General features: G+C 50.7%; 10 protein-coding genes across 10 annotated transcripts; 2 read left to right on the plus strand and 8 right to left on the minus strand.

Moving 5' to 3' along the window:
* Positions 1-136: 136 nt before the first annotated feature.
* VTN49DRAFT_5548 (uncharacterized protein) lies at positions 137-2,131 on the plus strand (the record flags this gene model as incomplete). The annotated part of the gene is made up of 3 exons (XM_069413617.1): positions 137-241; positions 498-645; positions 1,986-2,131. 3 exons carry the CDS (start codon positions 137-139, stop codon positions 2,129-2,131), a joined length of 399 nt encoding a protein of 132 aa, XP_069266271.1.
* Positions 2,132-2,675: 544 nt separating this feature from the next.
* Positions 2,676-4,791, minus strand: VTN49DRAFT_5549 (uncharacterized protein; the record flags this gene model as incomplete). Its single annotated transcript, XM_069413618.1, has 4 exons — positions 2,676-2,681; positions 2,786-3,066; positions 3,133-4,557; positions 4,620-4,791. The coding sequence occupies 4 exons, from the start codon at positions 4,789-4,791 to the stop codon at positions 2,676-2,678; spliced, it is 1,884 nt and encodes a 627-aa protein (XP_069266272.1).
* Positions 4,792-7,533: 2,742 nt separating this feature from the next.
* On the minus strand, positions 7,534-8,436 carry VTN49DRAFT_5550 (60S ribosomal protein eL42; the record flags this gene model as incomplete). The annotated part of the gene is made up of 4 exons (XM_069413620.1): positions 7,534-7,573; positions 7,635-7,819; positions 7,878-7,970; positions 8,434-8,436. 4 exons carry the CDS (start codon positions 8,434-8,436, stop codon positions 7,534-7,536), a joined length of 321 nt encoding a protein of 106 aa, XP_069266273.1.
* Positions 8,437-8,816: 380 nt separating this feature from the next.
* Positions 8,817-9,893, minus strand: VTN49DRAFT_5551 (uncharacterized protein; the record flags this gene model as incomplete). The annotated part of the gene is made up of 3 exons (XM_069413621.1): positions 8,817-9,424; positions 9,490-9,733; positions 9,792-9,893. 3 exons carry the CDS (start codon positions 9,891-9,893, stop codon positions 8,817-8,819), a joined length of 954 nt encoding a protein of 317 aa, XP_069266274.1.
* A 147-nt stretch (positions 9,894-10,040) lies between these two features.
* Positions 10,041-10,782, plus strand: VTN49DRAFT_5552 (uncharacterized protein; the record flags this gene model as incomplete). The annotated part of the gene is made up of 4 exons (XM_069413622.1): positions 10,041-10,309; positions 10,393-10,447; positions 10,552-10,634; positions 10,698-10,782. The coding sequence occupies 4 exons, from the start codon at positions 10,041-10,043 to the stop codon at positions 10,780-10,782; spliced, it is 492 nt and encodes a 163-aa protein (XP_069266275.1).
* A 6-nt stretch (positions 10,783-10,788) lies between these two features.
* On the minus strand, positions 10,789-11,108 carry VTN49DRAFT_5553 (uncharacterized protein; the record flags this gene model as incomplete). The annotated part of the gene is made up of 2 exons (XM_069413623.1): positions 10,789-10,987; positions 11,080-11,108. The coding sequence occupies 2 exons, from the start codon at positions 11,106-11,108 to the stop codon at positions 10,789-10,791; spliced, it is 228 nt and encodes a 75-aa protein (XP_069266276.1).
* Positions 11,109-11,192: 84 nt separating this feature from the next.
* VTN49DRAFT_5554 (uncharacterized protein) lies at positions 11,193-12,384 on the minus strand (the record flags this gene model as incomplete). The annotated part of the gene is made up of 3 exons (XM_069413624.1): positions 11,193-12,134; positions 12,200-12,276; positions 12,327-12,384. The coding sequence occupies 3 exons, from the start codon at positions 12,382-12,384 to the stop codon at positions 11,193-11,195; spliced, it is 1,077 nt and encodes a 358-aa protein (XP_069266277.1).
* Positions 12,385-13,033: 649 nt separating this feature from the next.
* On the minus strand, positions 13,034-14,490 carry VTN49DRAFT_5555 (uncharacterized protein; the record flags this gene model as incomplete). Its single annotated transcript, XM_069413625.1, has 5 exons — positions 13,034-13,204; positions 13,309-13,507; positions 13,562-13,702; positions 14,323-14,354; positions 14,413-14,490. The coding sequence occupies 5 exons, from the start codon at positions 14,488-14,490 to the stop codon at positions 13,034-13,036; spliced, it is 621 nt and encodes a 206-aa protein (XP_069266278.1).
* An 873-nt stretch (positions 14,491-15,363) lies between these two features.
* On the minus strand, positions 15,364-16,817 carry VTN49DRAFT_5556 (uncharacterized protein; the record flags this gene model as incomplete). Its single annotated transcript, XM_069413626.1, has 9 exons — positions 15,364-15,522; positions 15,577-15,677; positions 15,721-15,827; positions 15,885-16,025; positions 16,081-16,118; positions 16,257-16,305; positions 16,504-16,587; positions 16,658-16,683; positions 16,743-16,817. The coding sequence occupies 9 exons, from the start codon at positions 16,815-16,817 to the stop codon at positions 15,364-15,366; spliced, it is 780 nt and encodes a 259-aa protein (XP_069266279.1).
* Positions 16,818-18,410: 1,593 nt separating this feature from the next.
* VTN49DRAFT_5557 (uncharacterized protein) lies at positions 18,411-19,975 on the minus strand (the record flags this gene model as incomplete). Its single annotated transcript, XM_069413627.1, has 10 exons — positions 18,411-18,444; positions 18,516-18,682; positions 18,747-18,996; positions 19,051-19,191; positions 19,249-19,286; positions 19,361-19,383; positions 19,433-19,594; positions 19,656-19,741; positions 19,808-19,839; positions 19,898-19,975. The coding sequence occupies 10 exons, from the start codon at positions 19,973-19,975 to the stop codon at positions 18,411-18,413; spliced, it is 1,011 nt and encodes a 336-aa protein (XP_069266280.1).
* Between the last annotated feature and the right edge of the window lie 578 nt (positions 19,976-20,553).

A 20,553-nucleotide genomic window follows, 5' to 3' on the forward strand; every position in this document is an offset into this window, starting at 1 on the left:
ACACCAGGGCAATCATCCGAACCCTACCGGAGAACGACGAACGACTGGAGGGATGCAGTGAAGATTGGGCGACAGACAGAGCCAAGTCCGCATCGATCACTGTCACAGGAGGGATGGACAAATAATCGACGGCCACATGCTGCTGCGAAGCCTCGTCCTGGGGAATGCGCGATGCAGGACCAAATTGGGGCACAGGGTCAGGATGCAATCAGATGGCGCCGAGGATCTGCAGACAATCGAGGTGCCTGGGTTTGACGTGTAGTCTCCCCTGAGCGAACGCACGGCCGACGGAAGAGGGCGGGTTCAGCAGCAGCACACGTGTCGACCATGAGAAAGGATTGCGGAAAAAAAAATCCAGGGTAAACTGGGGATTGCGGATGGCGAGGGAGGGTGTGCCGTTCAGCGGTTCCTGGAGAGCGAGTTCAAAAATTCGGTCCTGGTTACTGTCAAAAAAAATTCTCTGCTAAAAATTCCGCTCGAAATCACGGCCAGACAAGGCGGTTGGGCGGCGACCAGAGAATGCACCGGAGGGTCTGGCCACCAACTGGCCGTTGGGCCTCGGAACTCCAAGCGCCAATCGCCGCTCCCCACGTCAGGGCACAGCAGAGCAGATGGGGCCAGGCCGGTGGGCAGCGGTGAGCCAGGGTCAGTAACCGGGTCGGTTCAATGGTGCACGAGGAGCGTCCTCAGACAAGGCTACTAAACAAACATCCTCTCCCGCGTACTCTGGGAATTCAATAAATAGTCGTCACATTCGGCAGGTAATCCATATTGAATCTCCATCTGTGACGGCGTTTGAGACACCCTCGGTATCAATAAAATGTGCGGTACCATGTCCATAACAGGCTTAGTGGCTGCGTAATTTACAGTCCTGACGAGTCAATTACACGACGTGATCATGACCTCATGATGGAGGCCACCGTGCCAGGCCCTCCCCAGTCCAGACTCTCGTGGCCAAGAGATCGACGGGTTGGGAACCAGGTTCTTTCTTTGGCAGAACGTTACGGTACCCCCCGGTTCTTTCGAAGTCTCTTCAATCCGCATTGTTGCATGAATGGGAGTTCCTCCTCTTCAAAGGGCATCATTTCTTGGCCGACCAGGGCATAAGCATAAAGACGCACGTCACGGCGGGTTCTGGCCATGTCTGCAGTCGGCACCCCTGCTCGGAAAGGGCCTCAGAGTTCGTGGAGCCTCCGAATAAACAAGGGAGGAAGAGCGCTGGTGGGCCGAACGAACAATAAAGAAAATGCTACTTCGTAAGTTCACCCTGCTCCCCCATTGTCCCCATACCCAAAGCCTATCGATAAGAAGGAGAGTTCAAACTAGTGCGGGGATCAGCTTCTCGAATCTCCATGCAGAACCTCTCAAAGGCTTGAAATCCTGCTCTGAGCTGCGGACTGCAAGACTGAACTCTAGCCGAGCTCACACGACGACTCCACAAGCGAGGTGAAACGGGGTACGAGCTCGGTTCCCCCGTGCGGGGATCGATGATGATTAAATTGCATGATCATGTCAAGGTGCATGTCAAGGCCGGAGGAAAGGAGCGGATGATGTGCAGCGACCGATCCATAACATTGGTGCCCTCGTACAACGTCCGATAAGAGAAGCACGGAGTACGAACTTCTATCTTGGGTACAAGGGACCCCTAGAAAGCTGAGTACGGAGTACATTAGGTTCAATCCAGTTGTGTCAACGACGAAATATTCACCCCATGGCGTCGCCAAAAAAGTTCGCCTAGATTAGCCTACCTGAACCTGACCTGTGGAACTGATGAGGAGTCTTCACCGCTCATCTGAAGATCGTTGAAGCTGACGGAGTAGAGTACACGTCGGGAAGGTTGAGTCCATCACGTGGATATAATAAGTCGAAGACCTTAATCTCCCGCTGCTCCGCAAGTGGGATCGGAAGAAAGCAGCTCACTGTTCCTGGACGTCTACAAGGTTAAGCACGAAGTGCTCGACGAATCTCTGACGGTATGGAACCAGTCATCATTACACTCGTAAGCAAGGTACAAGGGACAATTCAAAGCATTCGGAAATCATCACATCATCATCATCATCATCATCATCACGCAGATTACATCGTAGTTCCAGTCATCACTGCAAGCACAATGGCCACCAACTATACATAAAAACCAAAAAACTGCAAACAGAGAAATTAAACAGTTCAAAACCAGGACCGACGCCCCCCGCCCAGCGGAGACTTCCCGCCAAAGAAAACATTCTGGAATAGATCCTCAATGGTACCAGGTACAGGTTCGTCATACCGATCAGGAAGTGGACGACCCTGTGCATCGAAGCGGTCAGGCAATTCGATAGTAGATTCCGAATCATCCTCCTTGGCAGAATCGTCTAGGTTGGGCTGAGGATTTCTGTGGGTGCGAACATGGGGTTGTGATGGAGTGGGTCTACCAGCGGGCGCGGTGCTTCGAGGGGCCGAAAAAGAAGAGGAGCGGCGATGGCGACGACGATGACGACGACTTCGTCTAGCGCCCCGCTCGTCCAGGGTCGAGTCGCTGTCGTCGGTTTCGTATCCTCCATCGCCGTTCGGAAGGTTTCGCAGGTCGGACGGCGACTCGCCGTCAAGGTCAAAAGCAACGGATTTAATAAGCGGCGGACGTTCACTGGCGGAACGGCGCCTCCTGCTTCTGTGTGATAACGGGGATGAAGGCCATCTTAGACCTACGGGGACAGGCACGATCGCGTTAGTCTTGGCAGCGCGATGCCAATGGCACATCGAACCCACCATCCGGTTTGTGATGTGCGTCAAAAGGAGGGGCACTCACGATGTCTTCAGCTCGCCGTGCTTGGGACGGGTACGGCGGTCCGCCTGGACCCGATCCCGGCGGCGGAGGATAGGCATGGGCAGGTTGTGGAGGTGGTGCTGCGCCAGGAGGGGGTGGATATTGTCCAGGATACGCGGCCGAGGATGGATACACTGGAGGAGCCCCCGGCGGCGGTGGGAAGTTGCCCGCATAAGCGTAATTGTTCTCTGGTGCGGGCGGCGTTGGCGCGTAGGGAGTCGGATCATAAGCCTCCTCGTAGTCATTGTCCCGATCATCATGGCCTACGTCTGCTGTCAATATCGGGGACAGACGGCTTCACCGTCCAGACTCGGACGACGATGACTCACGTCTCCTGTCACGTTCCCGGCTGCGGTCGCGACGGCTCCTGTCCTTGTGTTCGGAATACTTGTGTGCAGCATAGCCCAATCCAGCCGCTGCGAGTCCTGCCTCAGCAAGCTCCCGAGCACGGCTGCCACTCCGCTTGTCCTTGTGGCGTCGACGCCTCTGGTCAGTGTCGGAACCAGAGTCGGCCGAAGAGTAATATCCACGGCCGCGGCTGCGACTGCGGCTGTGACTGAGGCTGCGATGTCGGCGTCTCTCCGCGTCCCTGCCATCGCCTGGTGTCGGGGGACGGCCATAGTAATCCGCCTCCGGGATATTTCCGTAGACGGGTTCGTGGCCATATTCAATGAGACCAGCGGAATCTTTTTCGATTTCGAGGAAATCCGTTGATCGGACTCGGCTCCTGCTCCTACTCCTGCTTCCGCCCCTGGACCGGGATCGGTGCCGATGAGAAGACTCGCTTTCCCGCTCTTTCTCTTCCTTCTTGGCCTTGTGGTTCTCGTACAGGCCTACAGCCGCGGCAGTTCCCACGCCTGCAGCAACGACGGGTAGAGCTTTGCGAAGCCGACTGTGGGATCGCGACCTCTCGCCCTTGCGGGAACGAGACCGACTGCGGGCCTTCTCAATCAGCCCGGCTGCTGCAGCTCCAGCAAGGCCGGCCGCGGCCATGTGACGATTCCGAGACTTGCTACGAGCCCGAGACTTGCTGCGACCCCGAGATTTGCTGCGTCCAGAGGCGACCGACGAACTGCGTCGATGCCGAGAGCGACTTCGGGAGCGACCTCGCTTCTCGTCTTTCTTCTCCTCATGCTTGTCGTACGCCTTTTTGGCCAATGCAGCAGCACCGACGAGTGCTGCGGCACCCAGGCCGACGCCGGCCAGTGTTTTCATCCGCGAGTGCGACGACGATCGGCTGCGGCTTCTGTGGTGCCTGTGATGGCGGTGGCGTCGGGAGCTCCATTCGTCGTCCGACTCTGCATGACGATATTGATCAATCGCGTTCGCGGCGATGGCTCCCAGAGCCGCGGCGCCCAGGTCCCGACCGATGCGGCCAGCACCGCTCGGTACCGGGCGACCCTGGCTTTTGCTTCGGTGCCGCCAGGCTTCCATCGCGCCCACTCCAAGTAGGGCACCCTCTGCAAGATGCCTCTTGTGGTGGTGCGGCTCATCATCGGACTCCCGAGTCTCTCGGCGGACGTACACAACACTGTCGTCACTGCTATAGTCATCGTCGCGGTCGCGGTCACGGTGACGGCGTCGGTGCCTGCGACTGCTGACTTGGGAGATCGAGTCATCCGGGCTGATCTCCCGACGAACACGGTCATCGTATTCTCGGACCCGCCGTTGGTAGTAATATTCACTATCACGCGGGTCATAGTCGTAGGTTTCTGACCGACGCACGACCTCATAGTCCGAGTCGTACGAGCGTGCTATCGTCGTAGTTAGCCTTTGAATGCAAACCAAATATTGTTAAGAGGGGGTTGTTCCATACGATCACGCTCATAGTCCCGGAATTCATCCGTTCGTCGCCGAATTACCAGGTCTCGTTCCCGTTCCACTGGAGAATCCTCGGAAACCACATAGCGGCGCACCGTATAAGAGCGATCCGCGGGACGAGTGTACTCGTCCCACTCGCGCTCACGCTCCTGATACGAGTAGGACATGAGTAGATTGGTGACTTTTCAAGCAAATCGAATATCAGGTAATAGATGCACACAAATTCAATGCATCAACAACGAGAGATGACTTTAGATATAGGACAGATGAATAGAAGTCACCTTATTGATGAATTCTATTCCTGTTCCTGTCGTGGCAAATGATGAAAGAGATGAAAAGTCTGCCAGGGGCTTCTGGAGGGAAGATAATGAGGACGGAGGGGGGGACGAGGGGCAACGCAGAACCTGATCATCTGCCTCTTGTCTAGCGTTGTTTACAGTAGGGCCTATTAGTAGTGGGGTGAAAGAGGCTAGTACGGAGTTCACTCAGCCACTCCGAGTCCTGCATGGAGGCTGATTTGTGAGCATCGAATTCCCGGATTTCGTGACGGGCGTTAGAGTCGAAATATTTGCCATCGTGCTTGGGCAAACAATTCTAGGGCCAACTATGGGACTGAGGCTCTGTGCAAAGGCTTCTCGTCGATGTCAGGAGCCGCCCCAGAGTTGAGCAGATGTGCAAGATTCTTTGCAGTCTTATAGACCAAGATGCGCCGTCTTCATTATTTGCTGTTCTCTGACGGAATACTGTTCCTCTTATCACTCTCAAATCTCAGCAAGTTATTCCTGAGGACTGTTGGGAAGTTACTATTCCCATGAGAACCCAAGTTTGTCGATTGGAGGCAACAATAACCAGGGGCCGGAAGATCCGGGAATCTGATTCCCTACCCCAAAGGGCTCAGAAATCAAAAACGTCCGCCTAGACCCCAGTATTGCGTCATAGGCCCCATCGTAGAAGAGTCACACACTGATAGGGCGCAGCCCTACAAGACCGCGATGACTGTTGACATTGGTCGATCGTTCGGCATCCCCGGCATGCAAAGTCCCAAATCCATCAAAATCGTCATTAGAGGGGCCTACGAGGAAGCCTGTCCGACTGGGAAATTAATTGGGATAGATTGCCCTCTCTCCTACGCCGTGGTTCTTAAAAGTCATAGTTATCACTCAACAGATCTAGCAATCCCTGATGTGACATAACTGCGGCCGCCAAAGTGCATCCGTCTCTGTCCCTCAGCGTCCAATTCTCAACGCAAACAACATCTAGATAGGCGACCGGAGTCAACCCATGGATCTCCGTCACCGACAAGCAGCCCGATCCATGGACAGACGGACGGGATTGAAAGCGCCCAATACTCCTTCAGGCCGACCTCAGGCACCGGTTTAGAGGGGCAGATCCGTCAGATCCGCTGACGTAATTCAGCAACGCCTCCGTGGGATCCCATTGGTTCGCCGCGATTTTGAACTGAAAATCTGCTTCAACAGAGATTTGCATTACATTTATTTCCCACGTTTTTTGCAGTGCGCCACCGAGGGTATGCAATGCGCTGTGAGAATCGGTCTCTCCTGCAACGTTGCGATCAGTACTTGATTTCACCCCAGCCAGGTTGGTTTTTTGGAAGAAGATTGATGGAATCCAGTGCTTGCAAGTGACTCTGAGCGATGCGAAATTCGCCGGTCCAGCAGTCTTCAATCATGCAGCCATGCCAAATGCCCTGCGTTCAAGACAGATAGTACTTCCTCTCCGGCCGATATTTCTGCCGTCGGTGCCAGCATTGAATTCGAATAGATCAATTTCACACTTCTTGCCGGCACTACTTCGTGCAGAGCTCCTCAAAGGAAGCCGAATCGATTTTTGCGTAGTAAACCCATTGTTGTCAACTCTCTTCATATTGGACTTCGGCGAATGGAGGAAAGTTTTTTTGAAAAGTCACCCATTTGACTCAGAGGTCTTCATCGACGACGAATTTTCGGGTAGGATTGTTTGCAACAAGCACACGTATCTCGTGTATATGACCAATTGTACATGCCTTATCACGCAACTATGCGAGCTGATGCTGATGAGATGGCCGGCATTTTCCGAGATATATGCAAAGGTCACCATTAACCATAGAAAACAGTTTCGCGGGCCTATCTTGGAGCCAGATACAACTGACGATGCCCTTGAGGCGGTTATCCTGAATGCTCCGCAGGCGACGATGCATAGTACAATATCTTTCTCGCGCCGAAAGCTTTGGATGTTCACTTTGATAGACGAGTCTGGGGCTCCAGTGTTATCGGGAGAGAATTCAACTGCAACGCCCTTTCGAAGCGGAACGCATTTATAACAAGTAGGGCCAGACACAGGACTTGGAAAGTTTGAGGTGGCAGAGGCGGACAGGAGACGAGGCACCCGCGACTGTGAGGTCAAAAAGGCTTCACGATCGAGGATAAGATGGCTTTGTACGGTTATATTTGTGTATGGAAGGGATGTATATCTGAATACTCATGTCCGCGGTGTTGGGTAGGATCTGCTGGGTGACATTTGGTTTTTCGTGTTTGATCTGCTGAGATTTGGCAGAGCTTTCGAATGGGGCACTATCTTGTTCATCCATGTGCCTCTAGCGGCCCGCTCAAAATACGGCAATTCAAACCAAAGGCAAGAAGCATGACAGAAGTTCCGGCCTACAGATGATTTGGGTTGACTGTCGGATTAGATTAATCCTCTACATTACTTCTGCTGGCCAGTGTAGCAGCTGGATGCTCTTGTAGGACTTTTGATCTGATTCTTTCTTTTCCTCAGGTCATATCATAACATGCGTTGGAAAAGAAAGGCGCTTCATGAGGACATCCTTTCCCCGAGAACCCAGCCATAACACAGGGAGGATATATCCGACGAACAGACTGCGAACAAGTACAAGCCCCAATGCAACGCGCTTAGAAAACGAGAGCAGCACCCTTGGTCTTCTTCTCACCACTATAGAAATGAAGTTAGCAAATTCATCATCGGGAGCGCTAGGATGGCAGTGAAGACATACCCCAGTTCGAAGTGCTTGCATCGCTTCAGCGCCAGCTGCTTCTTGGTCTTGCACTGAGTGCACTCCAGTCGCAGCACAATCTTCTTGGTGGTCTTGGCCTTCTTGTGGAAGACGGGCTTGGTCTGACCACCGTAACCGCTCTGCTTCCGGTCGTAACGACGCTTACCCTGAGCGTACAGGGAGGCCTATGGAGAGATATCAGAATCAAGCTAGGCCGCGGATTAATGACGGTGGAGGACGAACCTTGCCGGCCTTGTACTGCGTCACCTTGTGCTGGGTGTGCTTGCGGCAATCCTTGCCCTTGCAAAATGTCCGGCGAGTCTTGGGAACGTTGACCTGAACAGGACATTCAAAGTCAGCCAATGAATCCTCTACAACTCCAGAACATTGTAGTATCCCCGTTCTCCGGCTTATTGCATCAAATGGACGGCGCTGGTCACATAGCGTCTAAGATCCCGAATTGACAGTCTCTCGCGGAAACGTAAAGCTCCTTTGCCCACCAAACGAGGCTCATGTCCTGTAAACCGAGCAATCCGCAATCTGTAAACTAAAGCTCCCCGTATTCAAGTAATTTTCTTCCAAAGTCGCCGAAATTGCAGTCATTTCGCTCGAATCGAAAAGGCTGTCAGTTGGCCAGCCTATGCGCATAATAACTCGTCATCGTAATCGACTTCGACTCGCCGCACGCAAATATCGACAGTCCGCCGTCCGACCTCGACCAGTGCTGTCCATTCTCATGTTCATCCGGAAACGGAGGACCGGCTCGAATCCAGAAACGCGTAATAGCATCAATTCTTACCATTTTGACGGTGTTGCCGGCGCTATCTTCCACAGAAGCTGTCCGTTGCAGATGTTCGTTCTCAAGAGACACTTTGGTTGCGCCGGAGCGGTTGTGGGATTTTCTTCGTTTCGCTTAGCCTATTTCTGGCTTGCGCTAAACTTAATTTGGAAGCGCCAAGAAGATTAGCCAATGTGAGCCATGATGAGTCATCAGCTTTGATGCGGCTTGCCTATTCGGGCTAGTTACTAGTAATCCTGTTCGGTAGAAGTACCTGCCAACAAGCTCAAGCTTCAAGTCCTGTTAGGTTATCAATGTCCTTCTAAGCATGAATTCGAGTGCTTGAAAGATAGCAGAGTATGGTTGTTATGATTCGACGAACGCCTGTTTATGACGTAGAGTCCTCAAAACCCTCTCCCGAGAAGAACAGTTTCACCACCACCGTACCAGAGCCGTCCTTTACGAAAATCAAGACCTTTCTCTTGTCCAACGATCCACTCGCCTCCCTTAGGAATCTGCCCAGCTTCTGTTGGCCAGAACTGAGCTCTCAGTCTGTCATTGAGGCTGTCAATTTTGTCTACAAGTTGCCGGACTCGATAATGGTCGACTTGACCCCGGTCGTCTTTGAACCCTTCCTGTGTGATGAATCTCGCAACTGTCAAATGCGCTGATGGTACCACGTAACGCTGTGCAGGGATGACTTCGGCTTTGCGCACCTCGCTGTAAACATCCCGGCGGAGGTGATGGTAGGTGTATGCATCAGAAGTCGCGTCGCCATCTGCCAACCCTTCCCCGGCAGCAGGAACGAAGCTGAGGGCCATGGCAGCTGTGTCGAAACTGATCATTGGCTTAATGAGGCGAGCTCGGTGGGTGGCAGTATAATTTGCTATCCTTTCCGCCACGCCGTCCCTCAGTAACGTGGAAACGATGCTTTCCATATTCGACTCGGTCGTGGAGTGTATGACTTCAAGGGTTGTGATGTGTAGGCGGTCCAGTGGCATGAACCAAAGGGCTGGTGGCACTGATTAGTTGCCTCGCTCTTGCGCGTAACGTTGACTCAATACATTGGCTACTAACTGGGGGCTACCGAGCGAAGCTCTTCTTGGACCATGTCGACAATCTCTCGAATATGCTGCGGAGGACGGCCCCAGAAGGTGATGCAGAATCTATCATCCTGGAAATTGGGGTCTCTGTCCGGTCCATCAAGTTTGCAGAGAATTGGATCCAGAGTCCAGCCGCCGAAATTGGGATCTAGGATTATTCGTCTTTGCTGCTCATTCCTCGAAGTACGATGAACCGTGTAGCGGGATTGGAGTTGAACCTGATCTTTTTGTCAGTCAAAGAGCGCGATATTTCCTTTGGTATACAGGTTCAGTTACAGGATCGTCATTAGAAGCGTTGATTAGGGGTTGGAATGGATTCTCATCCTCACAAAGCGTGACTTCTGAGCCAGAGAGGTCTTTGTAGTCAATACTCGCCATTGTAACTCTTTATTTCTGCAAAGCACAAGATTAAAAAGAAGGGAACGAAACGATTTCAATGAATGAACAAGATGCAAGTTGAATCTTTCCTTCGATCAATTATTAGTGATTCTCAGTTGTGAAGTAGCTTACGAATCCCCAGTGAGTATGAACCTTTTCGCTGTTTCAAAGTGCCTTCAAGTGGCTCCGGTAGGTACATCGATCTTGTACCTACCCGCAAAGTCGGGCAGTAGGCAGAGCCCATCATTCGCCCCGCTACGCTCTTCCACCCCCCACCAGCATTTGATCATTCAGCTTCCACGCGGAACCTCAGGCCCTGGAAGAGAATCAACCTACACATCTGGAATCCCTGAGCTAGAAGAATTTTCCATCTCCTGTCTATTCGCGCAAGACAAGAAAGTCAAAATGCTCATCAAGTGAGTTCAAAGCCATTACCGTCCGTGTCTCGCAAGATCTATTATCGGGAATCCGTCAACTAACGACTCTCATTCCGCATCAGAGTCCGAACCCTGACCGGAAAGGAGATTGAGCTGGACATCGAGCCGGACTACAAGGTAAACTACTGAGCGCCGCACGCACTGGGTCGTGATTATGAAGCGACAAGAGAACATCCGCCGAACTTCGTCGAACACCTGGCTAATACAAAGACGCGACATAGGTCTCTCGGATAAAGGAGCGCGTTGAGGAGAAGGAGGGTATCCCTCCGGTTCAACAGCGTCTGATCTTTGGTGGAAAGCAAATGTTCGTACATGGATACCCTTTCAGCTTGTGATTTTCGCTAATCGGTTGTTCCTTTTACTCCAGGGCCGACGACAAAACTGCTGCCGATTATAATCTCGAGGGTGGCGCGACGCTGCACTTGGTCCTGGCTCTGCGTGGGGGTCAATAAACTCGCTCAGGGATGAAGTGTAGCAACTGCAATTGTTAAGATCGAACGCTTTCGAGACCATTTGTCCTCCTGATGTGGCATTGGAAGCTGAATGCCTGTAATGAGGTATGAAATAGAGCCGTAGTATTGACTCCGCCTTCTTACTGCGTTGGATTTGGTAGGATAAGCGAGGGTCAGATGCCTGTGGTAATAATACTCGAAGAGACTGCCATCGAGATAACGCAGATAAAATTTTATTTATATGATGCTAAAATACTCAGATCAAACGAGCCGGCACTCCATGCTATATATACAAACCATAACGTCCACCAGCTCAGCCCGTTCATGAACACAAGAGGGTATCAAACGTCCCAGCACACCCGAATCAAGACCATAAAATAAACCATACGCCCGACGACAACCTCAAATAATCAGGGTTTCTTTTTCTTTGGCTGTATAAATATGCTAGGTGCAGGACGTCTTCGGAGCGCTGGGGCAATAGGTGGAGAGGACGCTTTCGGTGGCGGCGAGGCCAAGGGCGGCGATGAGGCCTTTGGGTTCGACGAAACTGCTACCTTTGCCCTTTTCGTTTCAGGGTCTGAAGACGAAACCTCATCTGCTGGACGTTTCTGTGGCAAACTTGAGCCTGTCCGGGTGACAGGTTCGGACTGTCTGAGAGGTGATGTGGCGGGGGCACGAATCGACATCTTCCTTGGCTCCGGAGACTGTGTAGTAGATGTGACTGTAGTGGATGGCTTTTGGGTAGATCCAGCCGGCTTCCTTGCAACAGTGGTACTGGCAGGCGGCGGCTGCTTGTGTTGATCTACCAACCACCGAGGAACTTGCTTAATCTGTGACACCTCCGGCTTTAGTCGGTGGGTGGGAACTGTCAGGGCCTTATTCGTCTTGGATGTGAATAAACTGCTCCTTTTCGAGCTCTCTGAGCGGGCACGGCCCGGCCGCACGGACGGTGTTTTATCCAGCGTCCAGATCTTCTCGCCATCTTCTGTGTAGACTGCCGAATATGTTGCTTTTATGCCGCCCATTTTTCGGTCATGCGCAGCATAACGCTGGGTAGCAGTTGGGCGGAGTTTCGGTAGCCGTTTACCGGCTTGTGGGTTCTCACCCAGGAACTTCGACCCGCTGTTCGCCCGTTTCGAGTTGATCTCATCAACGGCGAGCTTCAACTGTATCGCATCCTCCTCCACTTCTCGCTGAACTTGTTCCAGGAGGTCGCGGTATATGTCATACCAACAGTTCGACTTCTCCGGGAGCTCAAACCGTTCCCACTGAGGAATGTCTCGTTTGATGAACTCGATCCACAGCTCCCGGTCCTCCTCCATTATATGCGGTGATTGCAGTTCGATTGCTCTCTGCGACAGGCGAGAAAGTGAATCAGTCAACTTGCGCTTCGCCAAATAAGTTTTATTGCTCATACCAATTGCGCAGGGCTCTCAACTTTGCTCAGGATCGGCCGCACAAGGGAGTAGGGCATGTTGCCAATGTCCACAAGGTCTGCGCAGTCAGCCTCACTCCCAAACGTCTGCGGAACAAGGAAAACGTACTTTTCACATTCTGTGCTGCAGCGCGAGTGCTCATAGCAAGGAGGGATGCTGCAGGCATGTTGACTGGCGGCCAAATGACGCATTAACAATTCAACAAAGGTCTGAGGGTTTAGTCGTGCACTCCCTAGTCGTGACAATCAGGGCGGCGACACGTCCATACAGTCGAAATAGAACAAGTACAAGCGGAACATGTGTGCAGATGTCTAACTGGAGGCGAATATAGTCCAGTTGGACAATATATTTGGTATACAATCATCGATGGATTGCAGTTCAAATTCATTGCATGTCGAAGGCGAGCATCGGATTGAAGCATGCATGGAACTGTTCATGACGCGAGTCCAGTCTTGGCAACTGGCATAATAGTCCGCATGTAATATGACACCATGCGGAACACTACATCATCCGAAACAACAACGCCCAAACCCCCAGACGAGATACAGAGTACGGAACCTGCGACGGTACTATTCGAATCTACAATAATTACACAACACACACGCGGCGCCAGAAGAGGCTTCTTATAACTGGAATCCTAAGTACACATTAGTAGTTAGTAGTATCCTCGTATACATTCAACCTATTCCAGATCACCTCGGTCAAGGCTCGGGACTTGACCGTAGACGACAAAGTTGTAGACATCAGTCGCGGTTAGTTCTTTATTCAAATAGCTTACAAACTAGTGGCAGGATTTCCTTCGACTACAAGGGCACTCACAAGTTGAGCATCATGTGAATGTCGCGCCGTCGGCCGTCTGCACGGGCCTCGCTGGTAAGCAGCATGACTTCTTCCTTGGTCCACTGTTTGTGCCGCGTGAGAGCGGTTAAGGCTCCGCCTTCAAGGGCGGCTTCGGCCTGCGCCTGGGCCCAGGCGCCGACCTTCTTCTGTCCAAAGAGGTCAGTGCTGATATTCCTGCTTAGAGGCAAGGGAAAACTGACAAGATAGGGATCCTTTGGCCAAACACCGTAGGGAATGAAAATTTCTCTACGTGAATGTTCACGAAGCCGGCATCCCTGAACCATTGCTCTAGCTTGGGCCCGGGATGGACCTCGTAGCCGGCCTCTTCAAACGCGCCATAAACTTCGTCATAGTACCGTTGGAGTCCGGTACCGTCGAGACTGCCGTCTTCAGAGATGGGGTAGGCGTCCCAGTCCTGGAATTCAACACAGCCACTGGGTTTAACAGATCTATTTTTCGTTAGCGAGTCAAGAAACCAAACGGGGAAAGGTCCATTGACATACCGATAGCACTGTTTGATTAGCTCCCCATAGTCCCTGATCGAGAAAGCCAGGTGTCGTGCGTGGATGACGTCAAATGGATCTTCTTCATACGCCCATTCCGACTCAATATCATCCACCAGGAATTTCACGTTCGGAAGAACTCTGCCAATGCCCGTCAGTCAAGCAACTTTACAATGGGCTCTTAGGTCAGACTTAGCGAGTCGGCTGGATTGGACTCAAGTCGCAGCCGATTACCTGGAAGAAATAGAGAGATACGGTTCAGTATTCTGTCCATCTGGTATCGCTCCCAGCAGAATTCTTTATCTCTGCGTTGGGGTGTTGGTCCGCTACGACAAGTTGGCATCTGTATCCTACGTTGCCCAAGGCCAGCAAGCAAACTCACTAAAATCAATCGCCCAGATACCTGTCCCAGTCGCGAGGTCAATCGCCCGCTGGGGGTTTTTGATCAGAGCTAAGTAGGGTTTGCGATGCAACACCATGAGACAGACCTCATGCAACATGTCCAGACGGTCATTTTCTGATTCATCATTGGGAAGTAGATAAGCTTTTAAAAGGGTAACAATCAGCTCGCAAGATCATACATAGACAGGAAGAGATCAGCTCCTACACTCATCGCGGTATTTGTGGTACCGACGGCCATTTTCACGGCGATAGTCAAGAACAGACGGTGTCAGTGACGCACCGTACGACGAACAATATGTCGCGGAGGATGCGTGAGCATGCATTGGAATCAGAAGTGTCATGACATCACAATCGCATACAGTTCGTCACCATAGGATGAGTCGTTCTTGTACTGTACGAGTCAGGTGAGTGACATTCTCTGATGTACCGCAATAGAGGGTGTATTGTACCGAGGTGTCCACTTCAACATTGACCGGGGTACTGTTGGTGGTGGCGGTTATCTGTTCCTGAAGAGAAGTTTCGTCCATTGTGGAATGATTCTCCCTTGGATTTTAATAAGACTGACGACAAACTAATCGCACGTTTAACAACCCTAAAAATCTGCAAGGTCGTGATTTCGTGCAGGAACGCCTTGCCGGAACAATCAATGAGGTCTGATTTTTTTATATGTAGTTTGCTCTTCTGCGCTTAGCGCTTGACACCCCGGTCTAATATTGATACTCATGCGTAGGTAGACAAGGAATCAAGATCCTAGTTCTAGGACGGCGTTGCCGCATCCATCCCAAAACGGCAATGTAGCGGGTCGCCCTCAGGGCACATGGCGACGAGGGTGTCTTTAAGACCAAGCAATTGGGCCCCTGTCGGGGGGCAATCTATCTGTCTGAGTAATATCCATCCAACGTGCGGGAGTTTTGCTTGAGTAAGTACTAAGCTTTCAACCTACTTATTGGTACCGTACAAGGTACGTAACCTTTGCGGGCGTGCTCTGGGACGAGATAGATGAGTACTTCTCTGAGATTTTCGGAATCAGATCCTTTCACTCCGTTTCACGCAACTCAAATCTATCAAAATTTGCATCTCGCAGCCATTGGAGAATGTCTGTTGGCATTTTCCTCTTGTCTGCAATCCTATCTAGGTATGCTAGTAGCTTTGTAAAGAGTAGATCTGAAGATTCAGGTAATAGTCAAGTTTATGAAGGAAAATGCAGCACGCACGACGCCGAGGGCTCCTCGTATTTGTGAGCATCCACATATGCATTGTCCAGTCAGACTTCATTCTGGTTAATTCACGGGACGCTGGCCATAGACGACGTAGCTGCGGTTATCATTCGTAGTTAATATCAAATCATCCATAGTACTAGCAGTGTTGCTTAGGCTACGGAAATACTCACAAGTGGTGCATCATGCGAACGTTACGCTTTGACTATCGGCTCGAGCCTGGCTGGCAAGAACAATGACTTCGTCTTTGGTCCAGTTCTTCCTACGGGTCAGAGCCGCCAAAGCGACGCCCTCGTAGCCGTTTGCTTCGGCCTGGGCCTGATTCCAGGCACCGAGCTTCTTCTGTACAAAGAGGTCAGTCATGGGAGTTTTGTTTAGAGACAATGGGAAACTGACAAAATGTTTATCCTTTGGCCCAACACCATAGGGAATGACAAACTTCTCTACGTGGATGTTCACGAAGCCGGCATCCTTGAACCATTGCTCCAACTTGGGGCCTGGGCGGAACTCGTAACCGGCTTCCTCGAACGCGCCACAAACTTCCTTGTAGTACCGTTCGATCCCGGGTGCCGTTGAAACTACCGTCTTCCGAGGTTGGGTAGCCGTCCCAATCTTGGAACTCAACCCAACCGCCGGGCTTGACTGATCTGTTCTCCGTTAACAAGTGAAGGGACAGAGCGGGGAACAAAAGCCCGATGGCATACCGATAGCACCCCTTCAGCAGCTTTCCATGGTCCCTGATGGAGACCATCAGGCTTCGTGCGTGAATTAAGTCGAAAGGGTTGCTTTCATATGCCCATTCAGATTCAATATCATCCACCAGAAACTTCACATTCGGAGGAACGCTGCCAATGTCCGTTAGCCAAGCAGCATTACTACGCATTCTTAGGTTTAACGGACAGAGTCGGCTGGATCGGGCTCAGGTCGCAACCGATTACCTGGAACAGATGGATCTGGTCTCAGCAGTCTGATAGCTGTTCTTTATCTCAGCTTGTGGGTTTGTGGGTGTTGGTCCGCTATATTGAGTCAGTATCCGTATTCTGCATTAGCCAGAACCCAGTATTCAATGAGCCTACCGAAATCAATGGCCCAGATACCGGTCCCAGTCGCGAGGTCGATCGCCCGCTGTAGATTCTTAATTGGGGCCAGGTAGAGCTTCCGGTGCAACGCCGTTAGACAAAGTTCATGCAACATGTCCAGAAGGTTGTTTGGGGAGTAGATACGACTTTTTTTTTTAAAAAAAAAAAAAAAAAAAAAAAAAGTAAACAATCAGCCCGCAATATCTTGCATTGTTAGACAAAAAAAAGAGGTCAGTTCCTACACCCATTGCGGAATCCATGATAACGACGTCCACTCTCATGGCGATAGTCAAACACGGACGAGATCAGCGACGCACTATACGACGATCTACATGTCGAAAATGCGACGCATGAGAATATGTTTGGAATCCGGTGCACCATGGTGTCGCATCACGTACAGGTCATCGCCGTATGACGAGTCATTCTCATACGTTGCAAGTGAGTAATAAGTTTTTGATGTATTACAATGGAAGGGAATGGTACCGAGGCGTCCACTTCAACGTTGACCGGGCCATTCTCAGTGGCGGTCACCGGTTCCTGAGAGGGAGTTTCCGCCATGGTGGAATATTTTCTCTGTTATATTCCAGAAAGAGTGTTGATTGACTGATCACCTTAGAAGTGATCGTTTATGTGCAAGATCACCTCGAACACAATATCTAGCAAGATCTGTACTGGTCCGCTATGGCGAGACCTGGTACCCTGGCTCCATACTATGTAACTCTATATGAGCCAGCAGAGCAGGATCAATAAGTTATTCTTTTTGGTTCAACGACAGCCTTGCTGCACCCTTCCTAAAATGGTAAAAGGTGGCTGTCTTCGGCGAACATTGTGACAAGGGTGGCGCTACCATGCATGGGACTACAGCAGCTGAGGCCCAATTCATGACCATCAGGCAAAAAGCGCGAAGCCAACGTGTGTGATCTGCTCCAGAGAGCTAAGAATATGGAGCATTCAACAAAACGTCAGTAATCGGAAGACAGTATTAACCCATGTGTTGTAGTAGGATTTGCGTAGCATCCCCATCATGTACCCAGCTTGTCAGCGGAAGAACAACGCAATTCATCGGAGTCAACTTGATCTAAGCCCTAGCCCTAACCAGTTAAGGTTAGGTTTACAAGGATACCAGACTTAACATAATACGGAAGTTACTCCGGATGGAGAAGGTACGGAAATGTTCCATACTTCGCACGAGAGCAAACTGGCGCGATTGTCATTGTTTGCTTCACGGATGTTAGGAAAAATGGACTTTACCAATGAAAGTACCTACCTTAGGAAGTTAGGCAAACGCAATAAATGTAGATCTCTTACCATAAGAAGCTAGTCAAATCCTAATACAGAAAGTGCTTTTCTCGTAAGTTACTTACCTCAACTGTTAGTTACGAGTAACTTAACTAGTTAGGTAACTTACCTAACTAAACGAGACTACAAGATAACAATAGCGTGTGATGGGGTTCATGATTGGTCAATTGCTCTAAGTATCTCACGAGAAATAACACATACCGCCATAAGACGGTTCACGTCGGGCTGAGGACAATGACCAGTACTGCAGTGCTTTTTTTAGGGCTTCTGGAACATTTCACCCACTTCGCTTCAGGCACATGAGAGCATTGTTCATCGAACATTGTTCATCAGAGTTCTCTCTTTGTCAATTCTCAGGCCGCCGGCTGTACACGACATGAGTGCAGGTGTCATTCATCTGTTAGACATACCGAGCACCGGCGAAATAGATCTAAAATCTAGTGATACAAGTGAATTTGGGGGTTCCGGTATCAACTGGAATTATGCGTTATTTTTTTGTGCATAAAGGTCAATACTGGATGATTGTTTCGATGTAGACTCTTTACGGAGACGAGGGAAAAGCAACAAAATGCTCCTCCTATGCCCTGACGCCGTGAGGAATGATGAACTAATTCACATGAGCGTTCATGAACCAACGTCCTAAAAACATTGTTCCAGGTTTGGGCCGGTAATTACTTTCTCCTTCGAGTCTAGCTGTGCATGTACTGCTGTGTACCAAGAGGACTCAGAGAAACTGGATTTTGATACCATTTTACAAGACCTACCATGCCTGGCATCGGTGGCTACTAGTAAGAGAACATGCGGCCATGATTTACAATGAATAATGACTAGTTATCACGCGTTTCAGTTCAGTCACTTCTCAGGACGCTGGCCATAGACGACATAGCTGCGGGAGAGATTCATGGTTAGTTCTTGTCACCGGAGAGTCTGGAAAGTATGAGAGGTGAAGACACTCACAAGTTATACATCGCGTGAATTTTGGGATTCCGCCCATCGGCTCGGGCCTGGCTGGCAAGAATCATGACTTCCTCTTTGGACCAATCTTTGAACCGTGTCAGAGCAGCCAGAGCTCCAGCCTCAAAGCCGGCTTCAATCTGAGCCTGGAACCAGGCGCCAAGTTTCTTCTGCACGAATAAGTAAGTACTGGGTTAATACTTTGTATGAGTTTTGCGACAAAGGGAAACTGACAAGATGTCTATCCTTGGGCCAAACGCCGTGCGGAATGATGAACTTCTCCGCATGAACGTTCACGAAACCGGCCTCTTTGAGCCACTGCTCCAGCTTGGGGCCAGGACGGCACTCATAGCCGACTTCCTGGAACGTACCAGTGACTTCATTGAAATAACGTTCGAGTCCGGTATCCTTGAGGCTGCCGTCTGCCGAGTACGGGAAGCCGTCCCAATCTTGAAATTCAACCCAACCTCCTGGTTTGAGTGACCTGTTTACGTTAGGAAATGAAGAACGGGATAGATGGGGAGATCTGCTGACGTACTGATAGCATTGTCTGATCAGTCTTCTAAAGTCCTTTATGGCGGCAGCCAGATACCGCGCGTGGATAAAATCAAATGGGTTGCCTTCATATGCCCAGTCTGATTCGATATCATCCACCAGGAACTTGACGTTCGGAGGAACCCTGTAAAATGCCATCAGTCGGGCGAAACGCGACTACGCATTCATAGGCTAGACTCACAAAGAGGGCTGAATTGGGCTCAAGTCACATCCGAGCACCTGTGGAAACCCAGATTTCGTCTCAGTGTCACGTCCATCTGCGATTACTTCCAGTGGTACTTTCAAATTCTCACCTCCGCCTGGGGATGTTCGTCCGCTACAAGTTGTTAGTATCGTTCTTCTTTATCCTCCAAACCAGACCTTACCAAAGTCAATGGCCCAGATCCCCGTCCCGGTTCCCAGGTCGATGACCCGCTGTGGATTCTTTACCGGGGCGAGGTAGAGTTTCCGGCCCAATATTTGGAGGTACATCTCGTGTCCCAAATCTAAGCGGTCGCTTTCCGCTTCATCATTTGGCAGAAGGTACGCTAGATCATAGCAATCAGTTACAGAATTTGGATGATCTGGCAGGAAGGGGTCGGCTCCTACACCCTTCGCGGAATTTGTGATACCTGCGGCCATTTTCGTAGCGATAATCGAGTACAGATGAAGCCAGGGACGCTGTGTACGATGATCTACATCGAAGACTATGCATCAGCACGCTCTTGTGATTCAGATCACAACGAGGTCACATCACGCACAGTTCATCGCCATAAGCGGAGTCGCTTTCAAACTACGCGACTCATAGTAAGCAATGGGCTCCAATAAATCGCAATGGAGAAATATCGTACTGAAGTGTCAACTTCAACGTTGTCCAGAGTGTTGTCAATGGTACCCGTCGTTTGTTCGGGAGCTGGAGTTTCCGCCATTGTGGAGCAAGTTGCCGTTGATTCCCTGGAAGCGCCCGACGATAGACTGATCACTCGCTTGGCAACACCAAAGTGTATTGAGTTCGTGTTGCTTGCGAAGCCGTTCTGAACAATAGACAATAGACCTCCACGAACAGGATCCTTGCAACTTCTTCCACGGTTACCCTTACTCGGTACCTAAGCTCTTCATATATAGGCGCAGGTGGACAGGGGTCAAGATTTAGGTACTTCTTGGACAGGGTTGCTCCACCTCTACAGAATCGGTAAAAGCCACCCAACTTCTCCAGCATACATATGGTGGCATGAATTCTTTCTATAAGGCCGTGTAGACCAGGGACCCTTGTCCGAAGCAACTTTCGAAATCCAACGTGCGTGGCGGTGCCGATTTTGCTCGAGTGATTCGAGCATTCGCAATTAATCAATCCTCCGAAAACCTCCCAGGCGATGGTGTTATGCAAAGTTACTAGTAAATTGAGTTAAGATTTAATTGCTAAGGTGATGGGCGAGAAGAATTCCCTGCCACTTTCCCAGTCGTTGACCAATGGGCACAGCCGAAGTCTGCTGAGGGGTTGTTTAGA

This window comes from Thermomyces lanuginosus (assembly GCF_041956635.1).
Source record: "Thermomyces lanuginosus strain ATCC 200065 unplaced genomic scaffold VTN49scaffold_35, whole genome shotgun sequence".
Taxonomy (NCBI): Eukaryota; Fungi; Ascomycota; class Eurotiomycetes; order Eurotiales; family Trichocomaceae; genus Thermomyces; species Thermomyces lanuginosus.